General features: G+C 34.2%; 1 protein-coding gene across 1 annotated transcript in view; it reads right to left on the bottom strand.

Moving 5' to 3' along the window:
- Positions 1 to 22,115, bottom strand: part of DPYSL4 (dihydropyrimidinase like 4) — a 225,749-nt gene that overhangs the window by 122,668 nt on the left and 80,966 nt on the right. The window contains exons 3-4 of the mRNA XM_044056812.1: positions 13,985 to 14,169; positions 9,439 to 9,603 (exon numbers count right to left, since the gene is read on the bottom strand). Coding sequence (XP_043912747.1) covers positions 9,439 to 9,603; positions 13,985 to 14,169 — 350 coding nt within the window. The remainder of the gene's footprint in view (positions 1 to 9,438; positions 9,604 to 13,984; positions 14,170 to 22,115) is intronic.

Here is a 22,115-nt window from a genome sequence, read left to right as displayed (position 1 = left end):
TCTGTACACTTGTTTGCATGTAGTATTCTAGTAATAAACAAACATTTTGTGCTGCAAAATTGGATATCTTTTTGCTGTGCAGTCTGCCTTAAGCCTGCCTTACCTGTACTTTATAACAGAACAAAATGCAACTAAGAATAGCATTATGTGATAGAGAATTTCAGTACAGTACAGTGCTGACAATGACCATGTGGCTTTTTTATTTTAATCTGTTTATGTTGTAGCTTATAAAAAGTAGAAATATCTTCTACTGTAGAAATAAGAATCTATGATTTTGAGGAGCCGGAAAGTGAGGCTTCAGAAGCCTCTAATATATCATCACATGGGCTGAGAATGGATCCTGTACAAACCAACCACAAAATGCTAAACACAGAATTCAGAAAATGAGTAATTAAGGCTTATTCAGTAACAGGCAAAACAATACAGTATGGCATAAAACATTCTTCTAAACCCAGATAAAACATAATGCACTTAAAAGACATCAATAGTTCAAAAGAAATTTTATTGACTACTAAGAAATTCATAACAACATCACAACAGTGTTAACAAAAAGCAGAAAGAGCAACAGGCAAGAAAAAGAAACATAAATATCATTCCAGTATTTTCCTTCATCATACTTTGCTTACTGGGGAAATTATCTTGGTTGTGAAAACATAAAATAAATGCTCCCCCAAAGAAATTCACTTTTGATTCTGTTAACCTCCCTAAAAATTAAAAACAAGTTTACTTCTTGGCCCATACCAAAGGTCCACTTCAGGCTGTCTAGATGTACAATCTAACATTTTAGAAAATTAACATGGGAATCAGATTCTCACATTCCTTGGCTGCTTTATACTTTTTTGTTCAACCAATGACCATAAAGTGGCAATGCCCTATTGGCACATTATTTTACTCAAACCTCAGTATCCTAAGAAACTCAGACAAGGTGGTAACATCCACATATTATGTCAATGATGCAGTGTGTCTAAAGAGAATTTGTACTATTTATTTATTTATTTATTTATTTTATTTATTTTGATTTTTATCTTTTTAGGCTTCTGACATTCCATTCCATCCTCACGGTGGAAAGTATAGCATAATACCTACTTTCTTTGGCCCTGTCCTTTTTTTTAAAGTAACACTAATATATTTTGGATAACTAAATTCACAGACACCTGAAAGCAAGGGATCATTGTAAACTCCTCCATAGATTCATTAATATTCAAAAATGTCCCTGATCACATCAATAGCTGGTGCTCTGACCACAGTTTCATATTAAATGCAAAGAAATGTACTATAGCAACTTTCAGTAAACTAGAATGCCTGCACAGTATCACATAAAGGGAACTCACCTTAAGCCTGACAACATGAGGAGACGTGGCCAAGATGGCTAACTGAGAACAGCAACAGGTGAAAGTTTTGTGACTGAAAATTTTTCTCTGACAGAAAATATAATAAAAAAAAATAAAATTTGGAGATACTTGTTAGCTAATTTTATTCAATAATAGAGAAAAGATTCAGAACCTCAAGTTCTTCAACAGATGCAATTTTCCCACCAGAATTTCAACTGTTTGGTTAAGAGAGAAAAAAAATTCAACACAAGCCACTCAAGAAATAGTACTCAGGATTCTTGTGTTAAAAAGACTTCCAGACACTAATATTAGTATGAAGGATGTATTATTTAAAATGTATAAACTGGTTATAAAAGCAAAAAGTTTCTTAGAAGAGAAAAGAGAGAAGACGGAACATTTAGAAATTCTTATGAAAAAACAAAGTGCCCAAATTAGCAGTATGAAAGAAGCTTTAAATGAACATAAAGGGAGAATAACTGAAGATGAGTCTCAGACTGAATTTCTTTTAAAACAAAATAACTGTCTCATAGAAAATGTTGATGATTTAGGAAAGAGACAAAGATGAAATAACATTAGAATTTATTGTATACCTGAAAATTATGATGGAGAAAATATAATATGCTTCTTAACAACCTGGCTACATAAAACATTAAATCTACTTGAAATTTTATCTTTTGGAATTGATAGAGCACATAGATCCCTGACAGCCTATTCGAAGAAGGAAAAATTACCATCATGTTCAATCATACTTAAGTTTATGTCTAGCTTAGAAAAAGATAAAATATTAAAAACAGCATGGTTGAGCCAACCTATTAAAATAGGTGAACATGTCAGATTTGACAATGATTATTCCAGTAAAGTAATGAATAAAAGAAAATCCTGCTTACCACTGATCAGGGAACTTAAACAAGCAATATTAAAGCCACTTTGATATTCCTGCTCAAACAGCTCAAAGTGGGAAGCAAGGCAAGCAAGAATTCAGCATTTTGATATAACGGAAACATTCTTTTGTTCTCAAGCTTTTTCAAGTTTTAATTACTTCATATATGACCTGTGAAAGTAAGCTGTTCTAAATAAAATGTAGGTCAAAGTTCACAACTGATGCCTGTGAAAACAGAAAATAACTTTCTTTTTTCTTTTTAGGTATATATGTGAAAATCTACTCAAAATTACATATTTCTTTCTTTTGCTAGAAGTGAAGAATTCATAAAACAAAAGCTATATTAATGCTTTATATTGAGCTGTTCCTGCGGTGGTACGGTGGTAGCATTGTTACCTCACAGAAAGAGGTTCTCCCGTTCGATACTTGGCTTGGCTTTGGGAGTGCCTTCTGTGTGGAGTCTGCATGTCCTCCCCGTGGTTGGGTAGCATTCGAAAGACATGCGTGCGTAAATGGGTGTGCCTTCGTTGAAGGTTGGGTGTCTAGCTGGCACCTCGGCGTTTCATAAAAATCTACTGCCAATCATTAGTGGACCGGAGTTCTGCTGTGGCAACCTCTTACTGGGAAAGGCCGAAAGACAAACAAACAAACAAACATATTGAGCTGTTGACATACAATTTGTTTACATTTTTTCTGAATGCAAACAGCTTTTGCGGTAGCATTATTAATTCCAACTATGCATACTAATAGAACACTGTGAATTTAGATGTTTTTTATTAATTAGAACAGTTTAAAATTAAGAAGAATTAGAAACCTACAAAGGGAATTAGCTGCTGTGTGCTGTGAGTTGTCATTTCTCGCACGCTGTAATAAAATTCTAATGTCAGGATGTAAAGCTTAGATCAGAACAGCAGTTCACAATGGCTAAACTCCATACCTTCAAACTAAACAAACAGGTATTCCTTTTTGTATAGTCAAAGTTACTTGTAATACTAGAATTAATAAGTGTAAACATCTTATGAATAACATGGACATGCAGAAGGGATAAAATATTTACTATACAAGATTAATAAAAGAGAAGTATTAAGTTAATAAATATATACAAATACTGTAATCTCTCACAGAGAGCTGATTAAATAGCTCTTTGATGGGAAATTTTAGAAATACAAGTTATATAGAATAAAGTAGAATAGTATTGGACAAATAAGACAGAAAAATACATTTAAGCACCTTATAAGAAAGATATGTATTAAATATACCTGCATATGACAGAAATGTGAATGTACAAGTTGTCATATAATTTACACAGAAAATCATATAAAAATATTTGAAAATATCCTGAAAGCTGAAATTTGAAGCTTTGCTATGTGAACTTTGAAACATTTTACATATTATATGTTATTAGATTCACTAATCCTACCTGAAAAAAAACTCATTTCAAAAGCCAGAGCTGACATTTTAGTGCTATATTGCTGAATCAGTAGATCCATTTTGATATACTGGAAAGTAAAGTTTTCAATATGTTTGTATCCAGGAAGTGAGATTGAGAATTACTTTAAGCACATTATAACTTTTGAATACAGTACAGACTGCATTTTTTGACTCCATAGAAATAGCAAGACATTATCTTTGACCACCATAATTTAAATATTTTTATGAATGAGCTTAAGAGAGAGATTTTAAATATGTTGATATTTAGCACATTAAGAGTATAACACAATTTTGAGATACGGAAACTTGCACTTTTAAAATTCAGAGCTTTTGTAGAGCTATAAAATATGTGTATATATTTTAACATGACAAATATATATGTACATTGATTTTCCTTTTGTATAAAAGCTTAGTATGATAAGATTACCTGTCACCTGTAAGTTTGCAGATATCTTTGTCTCCTCAGGTCCCACTTTTTATTTAGAGATTTAGTTATAATAATGTTGAATGAGAGAATAATTTAGGAATATTTAATAGATAGGTTATACTACTATTACATAAACAGGTATATAGTACATTATTTGTTGGATTATTTAATATTTGTGATTAACATAAGAGGATTATTAGATTTATGTAGTAAATGGGTAACAATTTTAAATGGCAAAATGTATACTTAAATCTATACTCTCTTATTATTTTAACTTGTACATAATGTTATATTAATTATTTATAAGTCATGGTAGGTTTTGGTTATTTATTTATTGTATTTATTTATTTACTTTTATGAATGTTTAGATATGGATAGGTAGAGAGATAGTATAGTAGTTTGTCTATCCGATAGGCAAACTAGAAACTTTGGCATCCATGGTAAGTTGTATTGTATTAGTAATATACACAGATTACAGTTGTAAACTTGTTTTTGTTATTTATGAGTTATAGGAGTTTAGTTTGCAGAAAGGAAGAATTAAAAAAATATGGAATGTTTGGACAGTGTTGGAGGAAAGCATTAGTGTCATATTCAATTAAATTTATATGGCGGATAAATGTATCATATTATCTTTTAAAAAATTGTTTTAAATATACAATGTGGATAGTTTTAGTCTATCTATTAATGTAAATGTATTAAATAATGACAACAAAAGGAAAAAAATTAATGAGATATCTAAAATTAAATACAGGATGTATTATAGTCTTGCAACAGACTTGATAGATATACAGTATTTAAATAAATTAAATAATAAAATGTTATCACCTGCTTCTTTCAACAAAAAGAAGAGAGTAATAGCTATACTTTGGAGAATATCTACTGAAATGCCTAAGGTCATGGATCCCATTAATGATCCCAAAGAGAATTATACATTTATAATAGTTAAATATAATGGAAAACCCTATACATTAGCTAATTTTTACTGGATTCCTGGAACAGATGCAAGAGTGGATAAAGATCACTTAAACTTACTGCAAAGTGATTGCAAGGGTAGTTTAATTCTAGTAGTGGATTTTAACTGTATATCTAGTATGGAATATACAAGTGAAGAGAAGAAAGCTAAAATTTGGCATTAAGTAAAGCACTAAACAGATGGATTACTTATAACAATGCAGTTGCTTTTATAGTGAAACAGAAGATAAGTAATTGTTCTTCACTCGGTATTCTTATGCAAATGGGATGCAAACTAGAATTAACAGAATTTATGCCTCTACAGATTTACTTAATAAAGTGAATTATTTCAAAACTTTTACTTGGCCTTTATCTGCTCATAATGTACTAAGTATTTAAATATTAATGGATATGAAGAAATGTCAGATTATTTATAAAATCCCAGTATAGATGATATTAAAATGATTTAAGAGTTATCTTAAGGAACAAGTAACTATTTTGTTTTTATCTCTGAATGATAATGGTCAGGTTAGTAAAGTCATACTATGGGACTCCTTAAAAATGCATATTAAAGACTGAATGGGAAGATGGGCTTGTAATAAAATGAAAGAGTGTGATAAAGAATTCTTAGAAATGCAAGATGAAATATAAAAAGCAAGATTTGAATAACAAACAAATAAGATAATACTGAAGTCATTAAAAAATAATGGCAAAACATCAAACAGTTTTAAGACATAAAGTAGAGATAGCTTAAAAAATAAAATTGGACAGTTATGCAATGACTTTAAGAAATCTTCATAGACTAGCTAATAGAAGTAAGATGTTAAGCAAAAAGGCACAAATCAATAATATCCAAATTCCTCATGCTAATAAGCTTAATTCATACACAGCGGAAATGCGTAATATTTTTGAAAAATTCCATAAGGCTCTTAATAAAACTAAAAATAATCCTGATTCAAAATTTACAAGTACAGTAGTGAGTCGATTATCAGAATGTTGATTACCCAAAACATCAATTATCTGAACAAAGTCTTCCAAAGTTTTTGGATAGGAAAAAAATCATAAAGTCTAAATATGTAAACATTATATATATTTGCTTGTGCATGTTTTTGAGCCTGTAGACCAATCATGTGTGAAAAATATTCTTCATTGCCCACTGGAATCACTGAATGGTTGAAAAGTGTATTTCCAGCGTGCAGAAAAAACAAAATTTTAGAACTTTTTTATCCAGTTCAATGTATGTTTGATTATCCAAACAGTTTAATAATCCAAACTGCCCTAGGTCCCACTTAGATCAGATAATCAACTCTCTACTTTATTTTAAAAAATGTTATTAATAAACTTAATGGTCAACAAATATCACTGTTGAATAAACCTATTACCCTAACAGAAGAGTAAAGCTCAAGGGTTAGATGGTTTAAGTATGTAATTATATTATCTGCTTCTATTCATACCTCTCAACCTCTAAGTGTTAGAAATCTGGACAAAGCCTGACAAAATAAGGATACAAAGCCCCCAAAATAGGGGCATATTTTAAATATTAGTCTTACAATGTTTGAAAGTTGCTAGAATAACAGGGTCTGTGTCAGCATGCATTTTTCTGAAGAATTTGAAGTCTGAAACTTTAGTGACTTCAATCATCAGATCATCACAGTTATTTTCCAGAAAAAAATCACAAATGTTATGAGGAACAGATCAAAAAATATGAGGTAAAAATCTGTACATGCTGCAAAATTCTGGACAGTTCATAGATTTGCATTTGCTAAATATTTTAAAATTACTGAGTGATATTTTCAAGATAATTCAGAGTGACAATATTATTCCTCCCTTATAAATTCATAAATTCTCTGTAATTTCACCTATACCTAACAAGGAAAGGATAATAAGTTAGTTCCCTTGTGTAGATGTATTTCTTTATTAAATGCAGACTATAAAATACATACTCCCATCTTCACTACAAGATTAAGAGACAAAGTAGATACATTAATTAACAAAGATTAAACAGGATTTGTACTCACTAGATTGATGTATGATAATATAAAAAGGGTAGTAACTATCTTGGATTTAGCAAAAGGAATGAACAAGAAATTGACACTAATTAGCTTAGATATTGAGAGAGCTTTTGACTCTGCAGATTGGAGCTACTTGTTTAAAACATTAGATGCATTTGCATTTCCAGAACAATTTATTGGAATATTAAAAAGACTCATATAGAGACTCCAAAGCATATGTTAAAATGGGATCTTACCTTTTTCAAGGATTCACTTTAAACAAAGGCACAAGCATGGGTGTCCCTCATCTCCTCTGCTATTTGTATTAGTTATTGAACCCTTAGCTGATAGTATAAGAAGCAATGAAAAAATGATGTATTGTCAATTAACAAGTGTTGTCAATCTAAAATACAGCTTTTTGCAGATGATATTTTACTAACTATAGGAGTTTCAATTGAAAAAATAGATGAGGAAAAGTTTCAAGAAGTATTACAGCTGAAATTTCATTACAAATAAACCTGAAACTTTAGTGTTAAATCAATTACTATACAGTAATTTTAAAAATAAATATAAATATAATTGAGAAAGAAAATAATTAAAATATTTAGGAATAAAAATCTATCAAGATGTGACTAAGATTATTAATAATTTTGAAAGAATAATTGAAGAAGTGTTACTTATTAAAGAAATGGGATGATTTTTTGTTTTACTTTTGAAGATAGGTTAGCACTTATTAAAAATGATTATATTAACAAAGATTATATACATATTGCATTCAATAAATGTAATACCTAACAATATCTTAAAATGGGAAAAATGTTACTTCAGTCTTATGGTATCTTAAAAAGCCAAGAATTGCTTATGATGTAAAACTGATTGGACACACATATACGGATTGTGAAAAATTAAATGCATATTGGGAAGAGATGAGTGCGTTTTTCAGGAGTTGTAGTCTGATAATTGTTCTTTCACTACATCAATAATACTAATGAATGTTTCAGTTCCTTTATCAGTAAAATCCAAAGAACAAATACTGTTCTGAAGTCTCTTGGCTTTTGTTAGAAAGCTTATTACAAAAAAAATTGGAAATCAAATTCAGTTACTACATTCAAAGAATTTTTAAATTTAACAAATGTAAAACTGAAAAGAAATGATCAGAAAAAGATCTATAAATCATACTTAGACTTTTAGTGGTTGGGATAGCTTTGAAATCTTGCTATTGAAATTCCAATACTCTTAATGGGTTAATTGTCTAACATTACCTTGATGATTCAATGAATTCCTAACATTATACAATAGTATGCAATGTTGACTTTCTTCCTTTCTGTGTATATATTGCAAATATGTTAAATTAATAACAAATTTTCTTTAAAAACAAAAGACTGACACAATGATCTGGGATTTAGAAACTAATTAGCTGTCATTAAAGCAACACATCTTCATTACTGTCAGAAAGTCATCTCTTATCTGTCATAGGTTTTCATCAAATTTGTGATAATTTATATAACAATGTTTTCCAGACAGACAACAGTGTGAAAAACATTCACTGAAAACCACTTTTAGGAAACAGAAATGAAAGTCTTTTTTTGGTGGCAGCAAGCCCCCTGCACCACCATGTGAGGGGAGATCCCCCACACCCTCTAACTTATATATACTAACTCCAAGGTCACACAACAACAGTGGTGAAAGGGAAGTAGTTACATTTTGCTGAAAGTAACTTTCAGTAGAATCTTCCTCATACTGCTGTCAATCAGCAAAACAGAAGTAAACCGGTTCTCATGCTCCATATTCTTCTAGATCCATGTCCATCTAATTCCTGCTTACTTTGCCTTATTTACACAATCATAAAAAACTTTGTTCTATTTGGTATGTATATCTCTAACAATCCCTATAAGAAACACTCAAACATTTTATAACCAAAAATGCAATGAACGGCACATTAAAATAACTGTCCTTAAAGATAAAGATGTTCACTTTGCTGTACAGGAACATTATACAAAACAGTGTCATACAAAAATGTATTCTTTTATCTGAGTATTACAATGTTGAACAATAATGGTTACCAATGCAACTTAAATGGCTTTATAATGTGTTGTACAGGGATTATGGCCTTACAATCCAGATCAAGACACCAGTCATATAATACAATCTCACAAAAGCTCCTAGGTCAGTAAGGTCCTAGGTCAGTTGTATCTAATAAATCTTTATCAGTTAAACATTAATTAACTAAATTAGAAATGAATGTATGCTGTGTCTTGGTGAAAAACACCTGCATAATTAATAAATTCATATTTTCTTTACTGACACCACTCCACACCACTCCACATCTGAAAAATCATCAGTTTCTGAGAATAATCACACATTTAGTCTTACTAAGGCAAAATGTGAAATGCCAGCATTTTCAATCATAAAATTATATATTCTTACCATGATCCTTTACTAATGCTTCCATTTCTTCCTTCAGGCTTTCATGCCACCTTGTGATGTCCACATGCAATGAATAATCACAGCATGTCTTATTGTCTGCCCATTCTTTCCACTGTTCAAATGCAGAAAGAAGACTCGCCCCAGGTTCAGGAAGAACATGGTCAACTGTGGACAGATGTTGAAAGTAACTGTAACATTCATTTTATCATTTAGAGTACACATTCAATTTAGATGACTATATCATGTTTGTATAAAGGAAATAAAGTCAGCATTTTTTATTTATAGGAGAGCATTTACTGGCAAGATGAATAAAACAAGAGTGTGTAATTCTACTAGCATCATAAGGTGTTTTATTCTGCCTTCTCCTTTCTTCTTTTACTTTCAGCTGCTCCCATTAGGAGTCATCACAGTGGATCATCTGTTTCTATTTCTTCCTGTCCTCTACATTTTTCTCTGTCACACCAACTACCTGCATTGTCTTTTCCCACCACATCCATAAACCCTATCTTAGGCCTTCCTCTTTTCCTCTTACTTGGCAGCTCCATCCTTAGCATCATTGTCCCAATATACCCAGCATCCCTCTTCATCACATGTCCAAACCAATGCAATCTCACCTCTCTGGCTATGTCTCCAAACTGTCCAGCCTGAGGGGACCCTGTAATATACTCATTACTAATCCTATCCATCCTCGTCACACCCAATGCAAATCTTAACATCTTTAACTCTGCCATCTCCAGCTCTGACACTTGTCTTTTTGTCAGTTCCACTGTCTCCAACCCATATAACATAGTCAGTCTCACTATCATCTTGTAGACCTTCCCTTTCACTCTTACTGGTATCCATCTGGCATAAATAACTCTTGACACTTTTCTACACCCACTCCACCCTGCCTGCATTCCTTTCTTCATCTCTGTTCCACACTTACCATTACTCTAAACTGCTGATCCCAAGTATTTCACTGGGGGGTACACAAGCCAGTGTATTTCGCCGTGCCAGTCCCAAGCCCAGTTACATGGGGAGGGTTATGTCAGGAAGGGCATCTGGTGTAAAATTTTTGCCAGATTAAATATGCAGACAACAATACAGATTTTTTTATTCTGCCTTTTCCAATAAACATAATGGGTATGGTTTTAACTCTCACACGTACTAATGAGAAACATTATTGTACATCCTGTTATAAGTACAGTGCAACTGTTGTATAAACACTGTAGTGAAAAGTGCTACAAGATATATACTGTAAATAGTTTATTTTCAAGAATTCATGAAACACAGGAATTACGTTTTTTCTTAAGATCATTTTACTATATATTGATGCAAGTTACTTCAAGATTTCCATTTAGATTACATCTCTGGATAAAATCCTGTCTTCCATAATTAACATATCAAGTTATGTCTTAATAGCATGTGGCTATCTAGTTCTAATATGTATTGTAAGGAGTAATTTCATAATAATTTATTTTTCCATCACACAGTAAATCACATTTTTCTGCTTGCGTAATTTTAGATATCTAAGTATGCAATAATTAGATTTACACTTGTTATGACAACATTACCCACCAGATATCATGCAATCTGTCATAAAACCTACATTGATACACAACCACCCTGTCACCAATAAGTGCACAAACCTCTTCTTCTACGAAAAACGGAATTTATTACAAACACACTGAACCATAAAAAACATACAATGTTGAGCGCTTTCACCCACTTCAATGTGGGCTTCTTCAGAACACTGAAAAACTAAACAAACACTCCTTTTGTTTAAAATTTGACGCCAAAAATAAATCCGGCATTTGAAGCCTTATCCTGATTAAACTCAAATAGCAACCAGAACTAAATGCCCAAATGGATATTTACACAAACATCGTGTAAAACATATGACACTGAACATCTGACAATTTACATCTGCATCTCAATCAAAAGGTGAATGAAAGGCATATTATTTTTGGTGCCAAATTTTAAACAAAAGGAGTGTTTGTTTAGTTTTTCAGTGTTCTGAAGAAGCCCACATTGAAGTGGGTGAAAGCGCTCAACATTGTATGTTTTTTATGGTTCAGTGTGTTTGCAATAAATTCCGTGTTTCATAGAAGAAGAGCTTCGTGCACTTATTGGTTGTGTATCATTCAGTTGGAAGCAGTTCTTGACTCATTCGGTTATAAAACCTACATTGTAATAGAAATCTTGAACAAATAACATTGAGGCATACAGACATTACTTTAATATGAAGGAAATAATTGCTGCATTGTAAGTGAGTTTACATTTGTAATTTGCAGCAAAATGTATATCTAGTACACCTCTTAAGTGCATTTAAGATTTTATTTCACCATAGATTCCCTCTCCATTCAGTCTTTGCAGTAATTCATTCCATGTGTCAGCATCCCTATCGGTGAAGATTTATGTAAATCCATGAGGCAGTTGGTCCTGATGGTTTCTTTTCCCATTTTTCCTGGTTGGAGTGAGACTTCACATTAGCCTAAAAGTATATTGCACTCCTTGATCTTCCTGTTTTTTAAGAAGAAGAACCCAAACTCTTCTAAAATTGATTTATACCTTTTATGTTCCTTCCCACATACCCTTCTAATGCCTTTCTTCTGGAATATTTCTAGCAGTCTAAGGCCCGACCCCTCGTAATACCTACAGCCATGCACAAAAAAACTAAGTGTGACACAGCCAAGACCAACAGTATATGAGCATTAATTCTTTAGTCTGGTGTCTGTCCCTTTGAGGATACTGCATTCAGTTCACTGTAGGTTCAGTCTTTTTACTATGGTATTCCAAGTATAATAAAGACTGGAGGTGATTTTCTTGCTCTGTTATCAGCAGCTCTATTACCCCACTTTTGGTACTTCACATACAGCTGTTTCAGCCCAAGTATAGTACATTGCATTTGTCATCTTTGAACAGAAGCATAGCTTGGGTGGGACAAAGGGGGCAGTCACCCTGAGTTGAATGTGTTAGGGAGTGTAACTGGCAAATTTGAATATTTGGACCTCTCAGTAGAACAATATGGAAATGAACACCAATATTGTTTTTGCAGTCTGAAATAAAGCTTTTCAGTGTTTTGAGTGTTGTGCAGTTGTGTCAGTTATAGAAATCTACTTGCTTAGTGTTGATTGCAAAAACAAACATGGCTTGCTCCTTAGTTGAGGAGCACTAAATCTTGGATTGGAGAATGGACTTTTTTTTTGCTACTCAGCTAAGGCATACCAGATCATGGAAAAGGCATTTTCTCTTTTGTTCGGTTTAGAGTTGAGATGCACCAGATCAGGGAATGGCACCTGGTACTATGGCTCTAGCTTTGATTCTCAGACTCCATATATCTGGTCAAGCCCTATATTTTTCCTTAGACTGCCCCCCCCACCATCCACCGCTATCCCCATCTCTCCCTTTCAAATCAACCTATTCCGCATCTTCACTTTTTAACAAGCAATGGCAACTATACAGCTCTATACCAGCAGCTCAATTACTGTGATCTCAAATAAAATACTTTTCAATTTTCTTTACTGACCTTCCCATCTACATAAAAGGAATTATTTCAGAGGATGGCAATGCAGATGACAACAGTCATATTGTTTTATTAAGAACAATGCTCATACAGCAGAAGGAAGTTTTTATGAAATCAGTTGATATTTCACAACACAATAATATGTTGAATGCTATATGCTAGCAATTTCCTGCTGGGTGTCATGATAACTACAGCATATTAATTTTGTCTTGTAGGTTTATAGGTAAGAACTTGGCTAGCTGCCCTTGCAGACTATTTTAAGCCTATACAGTTTCTCTTTTGCTGCTTGAATTAAACTATCCAGTTTGGTGCTAGACTGACCTTACCCATCCCATGGTCAATAATTATATATTAGCCCAAGTGAGAATAACAGGGATCATACCACAGATAATTTGAGGGGACTCATGTATGGGATAACGCATTTAGGAGCTTCCTCTGTCCATTACTAGTACAGGAAGCAGTCTTGGAGCAATGCTGGGGTAAATTGTCTATTTCCCATACAGAGATCTAAGTTGGACTTGAATATGGATAGGGATAACATTTGTTTTATGCGGATGGGCAGTCTGTTCCAGAGCATGGGTATCTTCTGCAAGAAATGGGATAGGCTAAATGAAGCAGCATAACAGAGATTACTTAGGCTTAAAATGGCATGCAAGGGCAGCTAGCCTAGTACTTACCTATGAACCTATGAACATGGCACAAGCACTAAAAGGTTTCAGTGCTATATTTCTTCCCTGAAGCATATGCTTAAGAAAATAGAAATGAGAAAGATCTAGTATAATGTATAGAAAGGGTTGACTATTTTCAAATACAGTTGCAGCCAGATGACACAACCCTAAAACAATGTATACAGCATCAGTTAAAAAATTCTGATATAACCATAATCAACATTAGAACACAAACAGTAAATGGTCTTTAAGATAGCTTCTGTTCCTTAAAATTATCTCTCATGAAAGATGCATTTTTCATTTATCAGAAGATTAGAAATCTGTTCATAAGCAACATACCTAAAATGATATAATGTCATATCAGAATTCATACTTATCATAGTAGTTCCTCCTGCTAATGCAGCTTTAGTTCCTTGATAGAAGTCATCTGCAGAGGTCAATCCCAGGAAAGGCATCTGTAGTCTTGTGTGGACATCAATTCCACCAGGTATAACCATCTTGTTATGGGCATCAATGGTTCTGACTCCACCAGGGACAATTAGATTTTCTCCTAGTTGTCTAAAGAAATTATTTTGTTATACAGTAGTTTCACATGGAATATTAAATTATTACATCTATCATTAAAGCTGAGGTCAGAATAAAAGACAAAAATATAAACAATATATACCATTTACTTTCTAAGCAACATATAGAAATAATCCCAAAGGATACTTAACTGGTTCTCATGTAGTATATATAGAAACAAAAGATACATTCACTCACATACATAACGGCACAGATACAGACACATACATGCAATATTTTATATATATATATATATGTATATATCTATCTATATACATATATATATATATATATATATATATATATATATATATATATATATATATATATATATATATATATATATATATATATATATATATAATCTATATATATATATATATATATATATATATATATCAAAAGGAAACACTTTGGAATCTTGAAATACTGAAATGTTGAATTTCAGTATTTCAAAACCAAAGTGTCAAATTTGCAGATGCGCGAAACTGCAGCATATTGAGCCCGGAAATGTCAATCCCTCAGTACTGATGGCGTGTTAGGTAAGTGTGGTGTTTTTAAGGGATTTGGGGAGGGTTTGTATGTTTGTGAGTGGGTTGGGGAGTGTTAGGTGTGGGTTAAGGTACGTAGGTGAGAGTGTGAGTGTGTCAGTGTTGAGAGTGATGGTGTTTGTGCGAGGGGGGTGTTGAATGTATGTTGGTGGGTTTTGTTTGTGTTGGTGTTTAGTGCGACCTCAGAGTTAGTATATATATATATATATATATATATATATATATAAGTAGGGGGGGTTGGGGGCACAGCCCCCCACATGGGCGGGTGCAGGGGGCCTTGACACCCTGCTTGTAGTAAGAGTGTGTGTGTGTGTTTGTGTTGCTTTGCAGAGGTAGGTGTACTTGCGTTTGTATATGTGCTGTAATGGTCGTAGTTTTTGGTTTCGAGGTTTTGTTTTTTGTTTTTTTGTTTTTTTGGCTTTATAGTCTCGAAATTATTTCAGTATTTCGAGATTATGAAGTGAATTTGTATATATATATATATATATATATATATATATATATATATATATATATATACAGCTCTACTTTGGAAGATCTTTCAAAACTTCAAACTTCATATGGTCGAGACCGTTCACTGAATTTTTGAAATTTCAAAACTTCAATAAATAAATAAATAAAAGTAAGCAAGCCCCCCTTCAACCCTGTCACCCACTGCTAGCTAAATATAGCAACTCAAGATGGCACTACATTGAAGAGAATGGTAAATTTCCCATTCCGCACTGTATGACGATCTACATTTAAATCGTTCAAAGTTTCAAAACTTCAATTCTATGGCCTCGACCATATGAAGTTTGAAGTTTTGAAACTTTGATCTTCTAAAGTAGACCCATATATATGTATATATACATACATACATACACACATTTTATATATATATATATATATATATATATATATATATATATATATATGTATGTATGTATAAATATAGTTCACTTCAGAATCTTTAATCACACAATCCTGAATTACGGAAAACTTCATAATCTGGAAGCCCAAAATCCGAAAACTCAAAATCCTGAATCCCAAAAGACTGAAAACCCACAGGATACATATACTGACTATAGAGAACACAAATCAGATTACATTACACTCCAACACCCTCTGCTACATAAGATTGCACTTCACTACACTATCATAAGTTATGTTGTAGCATAACAAGTTAAAAGGGAATGTTACTAAGGTTACAACAGGCAGTCATTAACACATGTGATGGTATGTTTGCCATTTTTTTTTGGGGGGGGTGCAATCTTGGAGTTTCTATATTTAATTAGCAGTGGATGCAAGGGGGTTTGCCCCCTGCCCATACTTGGTGAAAAGAGCTATCCTTTGTCTTGTATGTGTTTCTATGTATCCTTGTACTGGAATACTGTCATTCTTTGTGTCCTGTATATTTTCAGTATTTTGTGATTCAGGATTTTGAGTTTTCAGGATTTTGGGTTCCGGATTATGAAGTTCAGGATTGTGATATTTCAGGATTCTGAAGTGAAACCATATACATATATATATATATATATATATATATATATATATATATATGTGTGTGTGTGTGTGTGTGTGTGTGTGTGTGTATATATATATATATATATATATATATATATATTTAAATAGATATAGATATAAACAGCTACACAGCATACAACAGAAAGTTGAACTGTACTACTCAATGTTAGTTCAATGAAAGCACATTATCAAACTTCAGTCCATCCAAACTCTAACATGTACTTTAAAATGGGTCCTTCCATGGCACAGCAGTTCCAACACTGAGCATGTAGTCAGCTCCTGGACACTGGTCTAGTTCAAATGATTGATTTTTAAAATGCCAAAATTCTTATGGTTGACACCATGTGATTGACATTTTAAAAGGTCAGAAAAAACTAACAAGACAGTGTTTCTGCGGGGGGGGGGGGGGGGCAAGCATCCATGCTCCCACTGTCTCCTTGGCTACATGCATTTCATGTATGGCATTTAACGTAGGTAAAACTAAAAATGTCTTGAACAAGTGTATATACCAATATTTATACAGTATAAAATGGCAGGACATGAACATTGGACTGACTAGACACTCTATTGTCTCTACAGAGTTTAACAAATTTGTTTTTTAAATTGTGGAACAAATAGAGGCTATACCTTATGGGGAAACTGGCAAAATAAACTTTTACGCCAGGAAAAGTACTGGCAAAGTAGACTCAAGGCAGAGAGTTCATCCGTATTTAATGACAACATCTTAATTTAAATGAACTTATAAAATGAGCTAGTATGGTATAATGTTTTGACTTTTGGACACCTTAATTTTATTTCATCACGGTTACTGTTTTAACTTAATGTTGAATGAGTTATTTTACAAACCAGGAGTGATGTCATGGCATTGAATTGTTTGAGGAGGTGCTGAGGGGGTGTGCCTTGGTTCAATTAGTTTATAAGGAAATATACTAGAAATGAGTTATAGTTCTGATAATGTCTTTGCATGTAGAAGAAAGTGCTTAACTTTGCCTTTGACTTTTGGTTTATTAAATTGGTTTTAGAGTCCCTGTGGTTGTTGACTGGCTGAGAATATTTGTATTATTTATGTAATGTGTTATCTTCTACAAGCTAGCTGGAATGTTTGCAAAATATTTTTTACTGATAAAGCTTTTCTGTAATGCCATTTGCAGTGTTTGGTTGTGGCATTCCAACCTGCTAAGAAAATTGCATACACATTTCTCTTGTGACTCTTATTCCCTCCCCTTCCCTAAACAACCTTACTACTATCACACAAACAGTCCTGTTCATTTTTACTTAATTCCAAACTTCCATTCAATATTTTATAACCTTTCACAACTTCCTTTCTCCCACCCATACTGCTTTGCACTATATTCATTCATAGTCACACCCCTGCTTAACAATACCTATCTATTCGACATTGCATCTTCTTCTTTCATCTTATTCCTGGTTAGGGGTTGCCACAGTGGATCACCTGTCCGCTCACGATTGGCAGTGGGGTTTTACGGTGTCGAGTTGCCAGCCCAACCTTCCACAGAAGGCACACACATGCACACACTCACACCTAGGGCCAATTTAGAGTGTCCAATCCACCTACAGTATGTATTTGGGATGTGGGAGGAAACCGGAGCACCAGGAGGAAACCAACGCAACCACAGGGAGGACATGCAGACTCCACACAGAAGGCACTCCAGCCAAGAATCAAACCAGAGTACCTCTTGCTGTGAGGTGGCAATGCTAACCGCTGCACCACCATGGCCGCCACTCTACATTGCTTCTACTTTTCCCAAATAAACCATCACTTCTTCCCATTTAAATTACATCTTCATAATCTAGCCTTTTAAACCCCTGTATTCTTTACATTCCAGAGAAAATACATTCCAGAGAAAATACCAGGGCAAATTATCTTCCTTCATAGAAAATAGTGCTTTCCCTCCTATCCTCTACCAGCTTTTAGACTCCACCACCATGAAATACCCCACTGTCATGCAACTTCTTGTTTCCCTCTTGATCCCTACTACCTGCCATCAATAAACTACAGATTCCTTTAGTTAATCATGCTACTCCTCAGTTTATACTACATTCTTCTCCTCTGATTGGACCAACTCTCATCCTATCATGTATTTATAATAGCTCTCAAGATCTTTCCAACTCTGTCCTTATACTCACCACACATTGCACCAAACATATTCAGTGACACCCTTCAAATTTACTTTAAAAATATAGATTGATTAACTCCATTTCAACTTAAACTAAAACAAAATTAAATTGAAAAGTATCTCCAAAAACAATTATCAGTAATTCACCATTATACTAAATTCCCTCTGGGAAGAGACATACACCCTAATGCTGGCCCCACCTATCACAATGCAAAGCAAGACAATTTTCTTCCGCACACTACTCGAACCTCACAATGGTCAACCCCAACCCCGGTAATTTAACTTTTAATGACATAAATATTAGAAGTGTAAAAAATACAACTGTTGAACTATATATTTAGATTACCTACCATAAGCCTGATATTCTTGCTGTACCTGAAACTTGGCTTGAACCCCAGCATAAACAAATACAAAATTACATCTTCCTGGCTATAATATCATCAGTAATGATTGTACAAAACTGAAAGGTGGTGGCATTGCTTTAATATTTCTCAGCAACGAACACATTTTCCCTTCCAACCAACCAATATCAAAATTAATTTCAGCAAAGCTTCTTATCACTTTTGTGAAACTAAACAATTATAAACAAATGTAATACTGTTCTTTACTTCTCTCCTGGAGACAATACAGCTATACTTGAAGATATCCTGCATTGGATATCCATAACAGTTCCACAAGAAAAAAATATTACTCAGCTACATGAACGTCAATTGATTAGACATAAAAGTTCTCTACATCTACCATGAACTTATTTGACTTCACATAAATAATTAATAGCCCCAGGCATTATAGAAAGACACAAAATTCCCTATTAGACTGTATCCTAGTATCAGACCCTAGCAAATGCACAACCACAGGGACAATGTCAGACTCTCTCAACTGTCTGTACAACCAGACATCTCACATGTCCATGTAACAGCATGTTCATAAAACATTCAACCTTTCCAAGTTTAACTCAGAAATGTTCATTACTACCCTATCATGTATTAGTGGAGCTTCCTAAAAATCTTTCCCTTACACGATGCTGTAAATGAATTCAATACAACTTTCCAAAATATTCAAATAGCCTTGTACCTCATAGAAAGAAGAGACTAAAAACAAATAATGCAAACTGGATATCCAAAAAGAGTAGAATGCTAATGCAGGACACAGAAACAACATAAAAAGATTAGCACAAAATAAAACACGACAATATCATGAAAACTTCAGTAATGCTTTGCAATTATACTAAAAGCATATAAATGAACACAAAAACTATATTGTAACAACTTTCAGAATAATAGTAAACACAACCATAAAACGTCTGGACAGCCATTAAAGAAATCTTGCATCGTGGCCAAAAATGTAACCCTAACCCCTCTCCCAATAACGCACCACTCAAAACCACAATATAATTGAACTCTTATTTTATAGATAGTATAAGCATCTCTAACCAAGGATTCTCCAATATCTAATCCCCACTCTGCCTAACAGCCATGTATCACTACATCCACTTTCATATCCAAACATCCTATATAAAATTACTCTTAAGGAAATCTACTTCAGCTGATGACTTTCCAAGTGAGTACCTTAAAATGACAGCCAATAGCATTGCCCATCTTGTCTCAGTCTTTATAAATACATCAGTCCAGGAATCCCTCTGTTCCCTCTCTTTGGAAATGTCAAACATTATCCTTCTCTACAGAAAGGAGGAAATTCAATAGATATTACTAACTTTAGACCTAAAGCAATGATACCCACCCTCTCTGAAATACTTGAAAGATATATTTTAAAAAAAGCTAAACTATTTCCTGTAGGAAAAACTCCTGTCCCTAACACAGCATGGCTTCTGTCCTTCCCACAGTACTAACACTGCACTGCTGACCTATATAGATACTTTCAATAAAGCTAGAGATAATGACAAACTAGGCTCTTCCTTATTTCTAGACTTGTCTAGTGCCTTTGATGCAGTTTGTGACAATACTTCAAATGTCCTCATTGGATCTCTCTCATCCCATCTTTCTGTGATTCAAAAGCTACCTATCCAAAAGGTAGCAGTCAATATAATGGCACTCCACCCTCTCTCTCTATACCTCCTACTCACCACCTGTGTACCACAAGGCTCTATCCTTGGACCCCTCCTCTTTAACATTCCCACTAGCACACTCCTCACATCTGCACAACAGACCTCCCTAATATAGTACACAGATGACTCCACATTTGTTGCACATCTGACAACATGGCATGCCTCCAAAACATTACACAGGAAGCTTTAACAGCCATGGAAACATGGCTTTGTAACTCACAACTCATACTCAACCCCCCACCAAAAAAAAAAATCAATAACTTTTATTCCCACCAAATCCCTCTCTCTTGAAAAAAATCAAAATTTAAAGTCCTTTTTCAATAATACAATCACTGAAGTCTGCTCTAATAGCAAATTGTCAGAGTGATAGTGGACAATATTCTTACATTCGACCTGTATATACAAAATTGCATAAGAAAAACTAATCAACAACTAGGGATGCTTTACAGAGACAAAAACTTCTCAAAAAACAATTAAAACTATACTTGCCACTACTTGTCTCCTCCCCACCCTTCTTTATAGTACAAAGCACCATCCCCTTAGGTGGTTCCACCTGAAGGTAGTGCAGGACCAGCAGATGAGGAGGTCCCAGGTTGGGTCCCAGACATGTCGGGCCTGGTGCCACGGACAGATGAGGTGGGAGAGGTGGTTCTGCTGGGAACAGCCTTCCCAAACATGCTATTGTGTTGCAGTGTTAGAACATATGTGGGTGGTAATAGTCAACACAATCCAGGATTAGTTATAACAGCATGCATAGATATTCCATTAACCCAAAACATCAGATCTGGAACAACTACATAGCAAACAGAACACATGCATATATGGAAACACAGTGGCCATTACAATGACATGCAGGTTACATTGTTAGCAACAGCCACCAATGACAGTGTTTCAACATGGAAAATGACTAGAAACACATTTCAATATTTGTTGCACAATAGGATATATGTCCCAACAGTAGGTTTGGTGTAAACATAAGGTTTGGTGTAAACATACCCATTGATTTGTGTCTTCAGATTATTGTTGCAGATATGGTAGGGGGGGATGTCAATTAACAACTATTATATCCTTGCACTATGAGGTCCTCAGATCTTTTTTCCTGTTTATGTCTTCCAGGTACCATGTCAAGAGAGTATCTTCCTGCCTATCCTCCACAGGAGAATGAAATACTAATCAACTACATCGTGCATCACCACAGAACCCTCTTTGGGCATATGGCCCATGATCTGCAGGAGAAGAATGCCCTGGGGAATGAGCTTATCCACAGGGTAAACGATTTCAGCTTGCATAACCGCAGTTATGAGCAGGTGCAACATCGTTGCACTGACCTGATTCGCCATGCCCATCAGCGGGCTGCTGCAGTTAGGAGCAATCACCTGTGGCTAGCTGATTGCTCCTAACTGCAGTGTGCTGCTGCAGTTAGGAGCAAACAGCTGGCCACATGTGGGGGTCATGCCATCCAGCCCCCACTGACACATGCTGAGGTGCACCTTGCCAGCCTTGGGGCACCTGCCCACCAGCCAAGTCAAGAACCTGATGATAGCATTGGGGATGTGAGTGCTACCCACACAATGGACGAGGAGTGTGCAGGTAAGGCCCCAGGGCACATTAGAAGACCACTGTTGCTTATCCATCATCATCTGTAAAATATCTTCATGCATATGTCAGATAACATAGTCTGTT

This window comes from Protopterus annectens, chromosome 14.part0 (assembly GCF_019279795.1).
Source record: "Protopterus annectens isolate FY-2018-M chromosome 14.part0, PAN1.0, whole genome shotgun sequence".
NCBI lineage: Eukaryota > Metazoa > Chordata > Ceratodontiformes > Protopteridae > Protopterus > Protopterus annectens.
The sequence above is the reverse complement of the archived record's forward strand: the minus strand, read 5'-3'. Positions and strand labels throughout refer to the sequence as shown.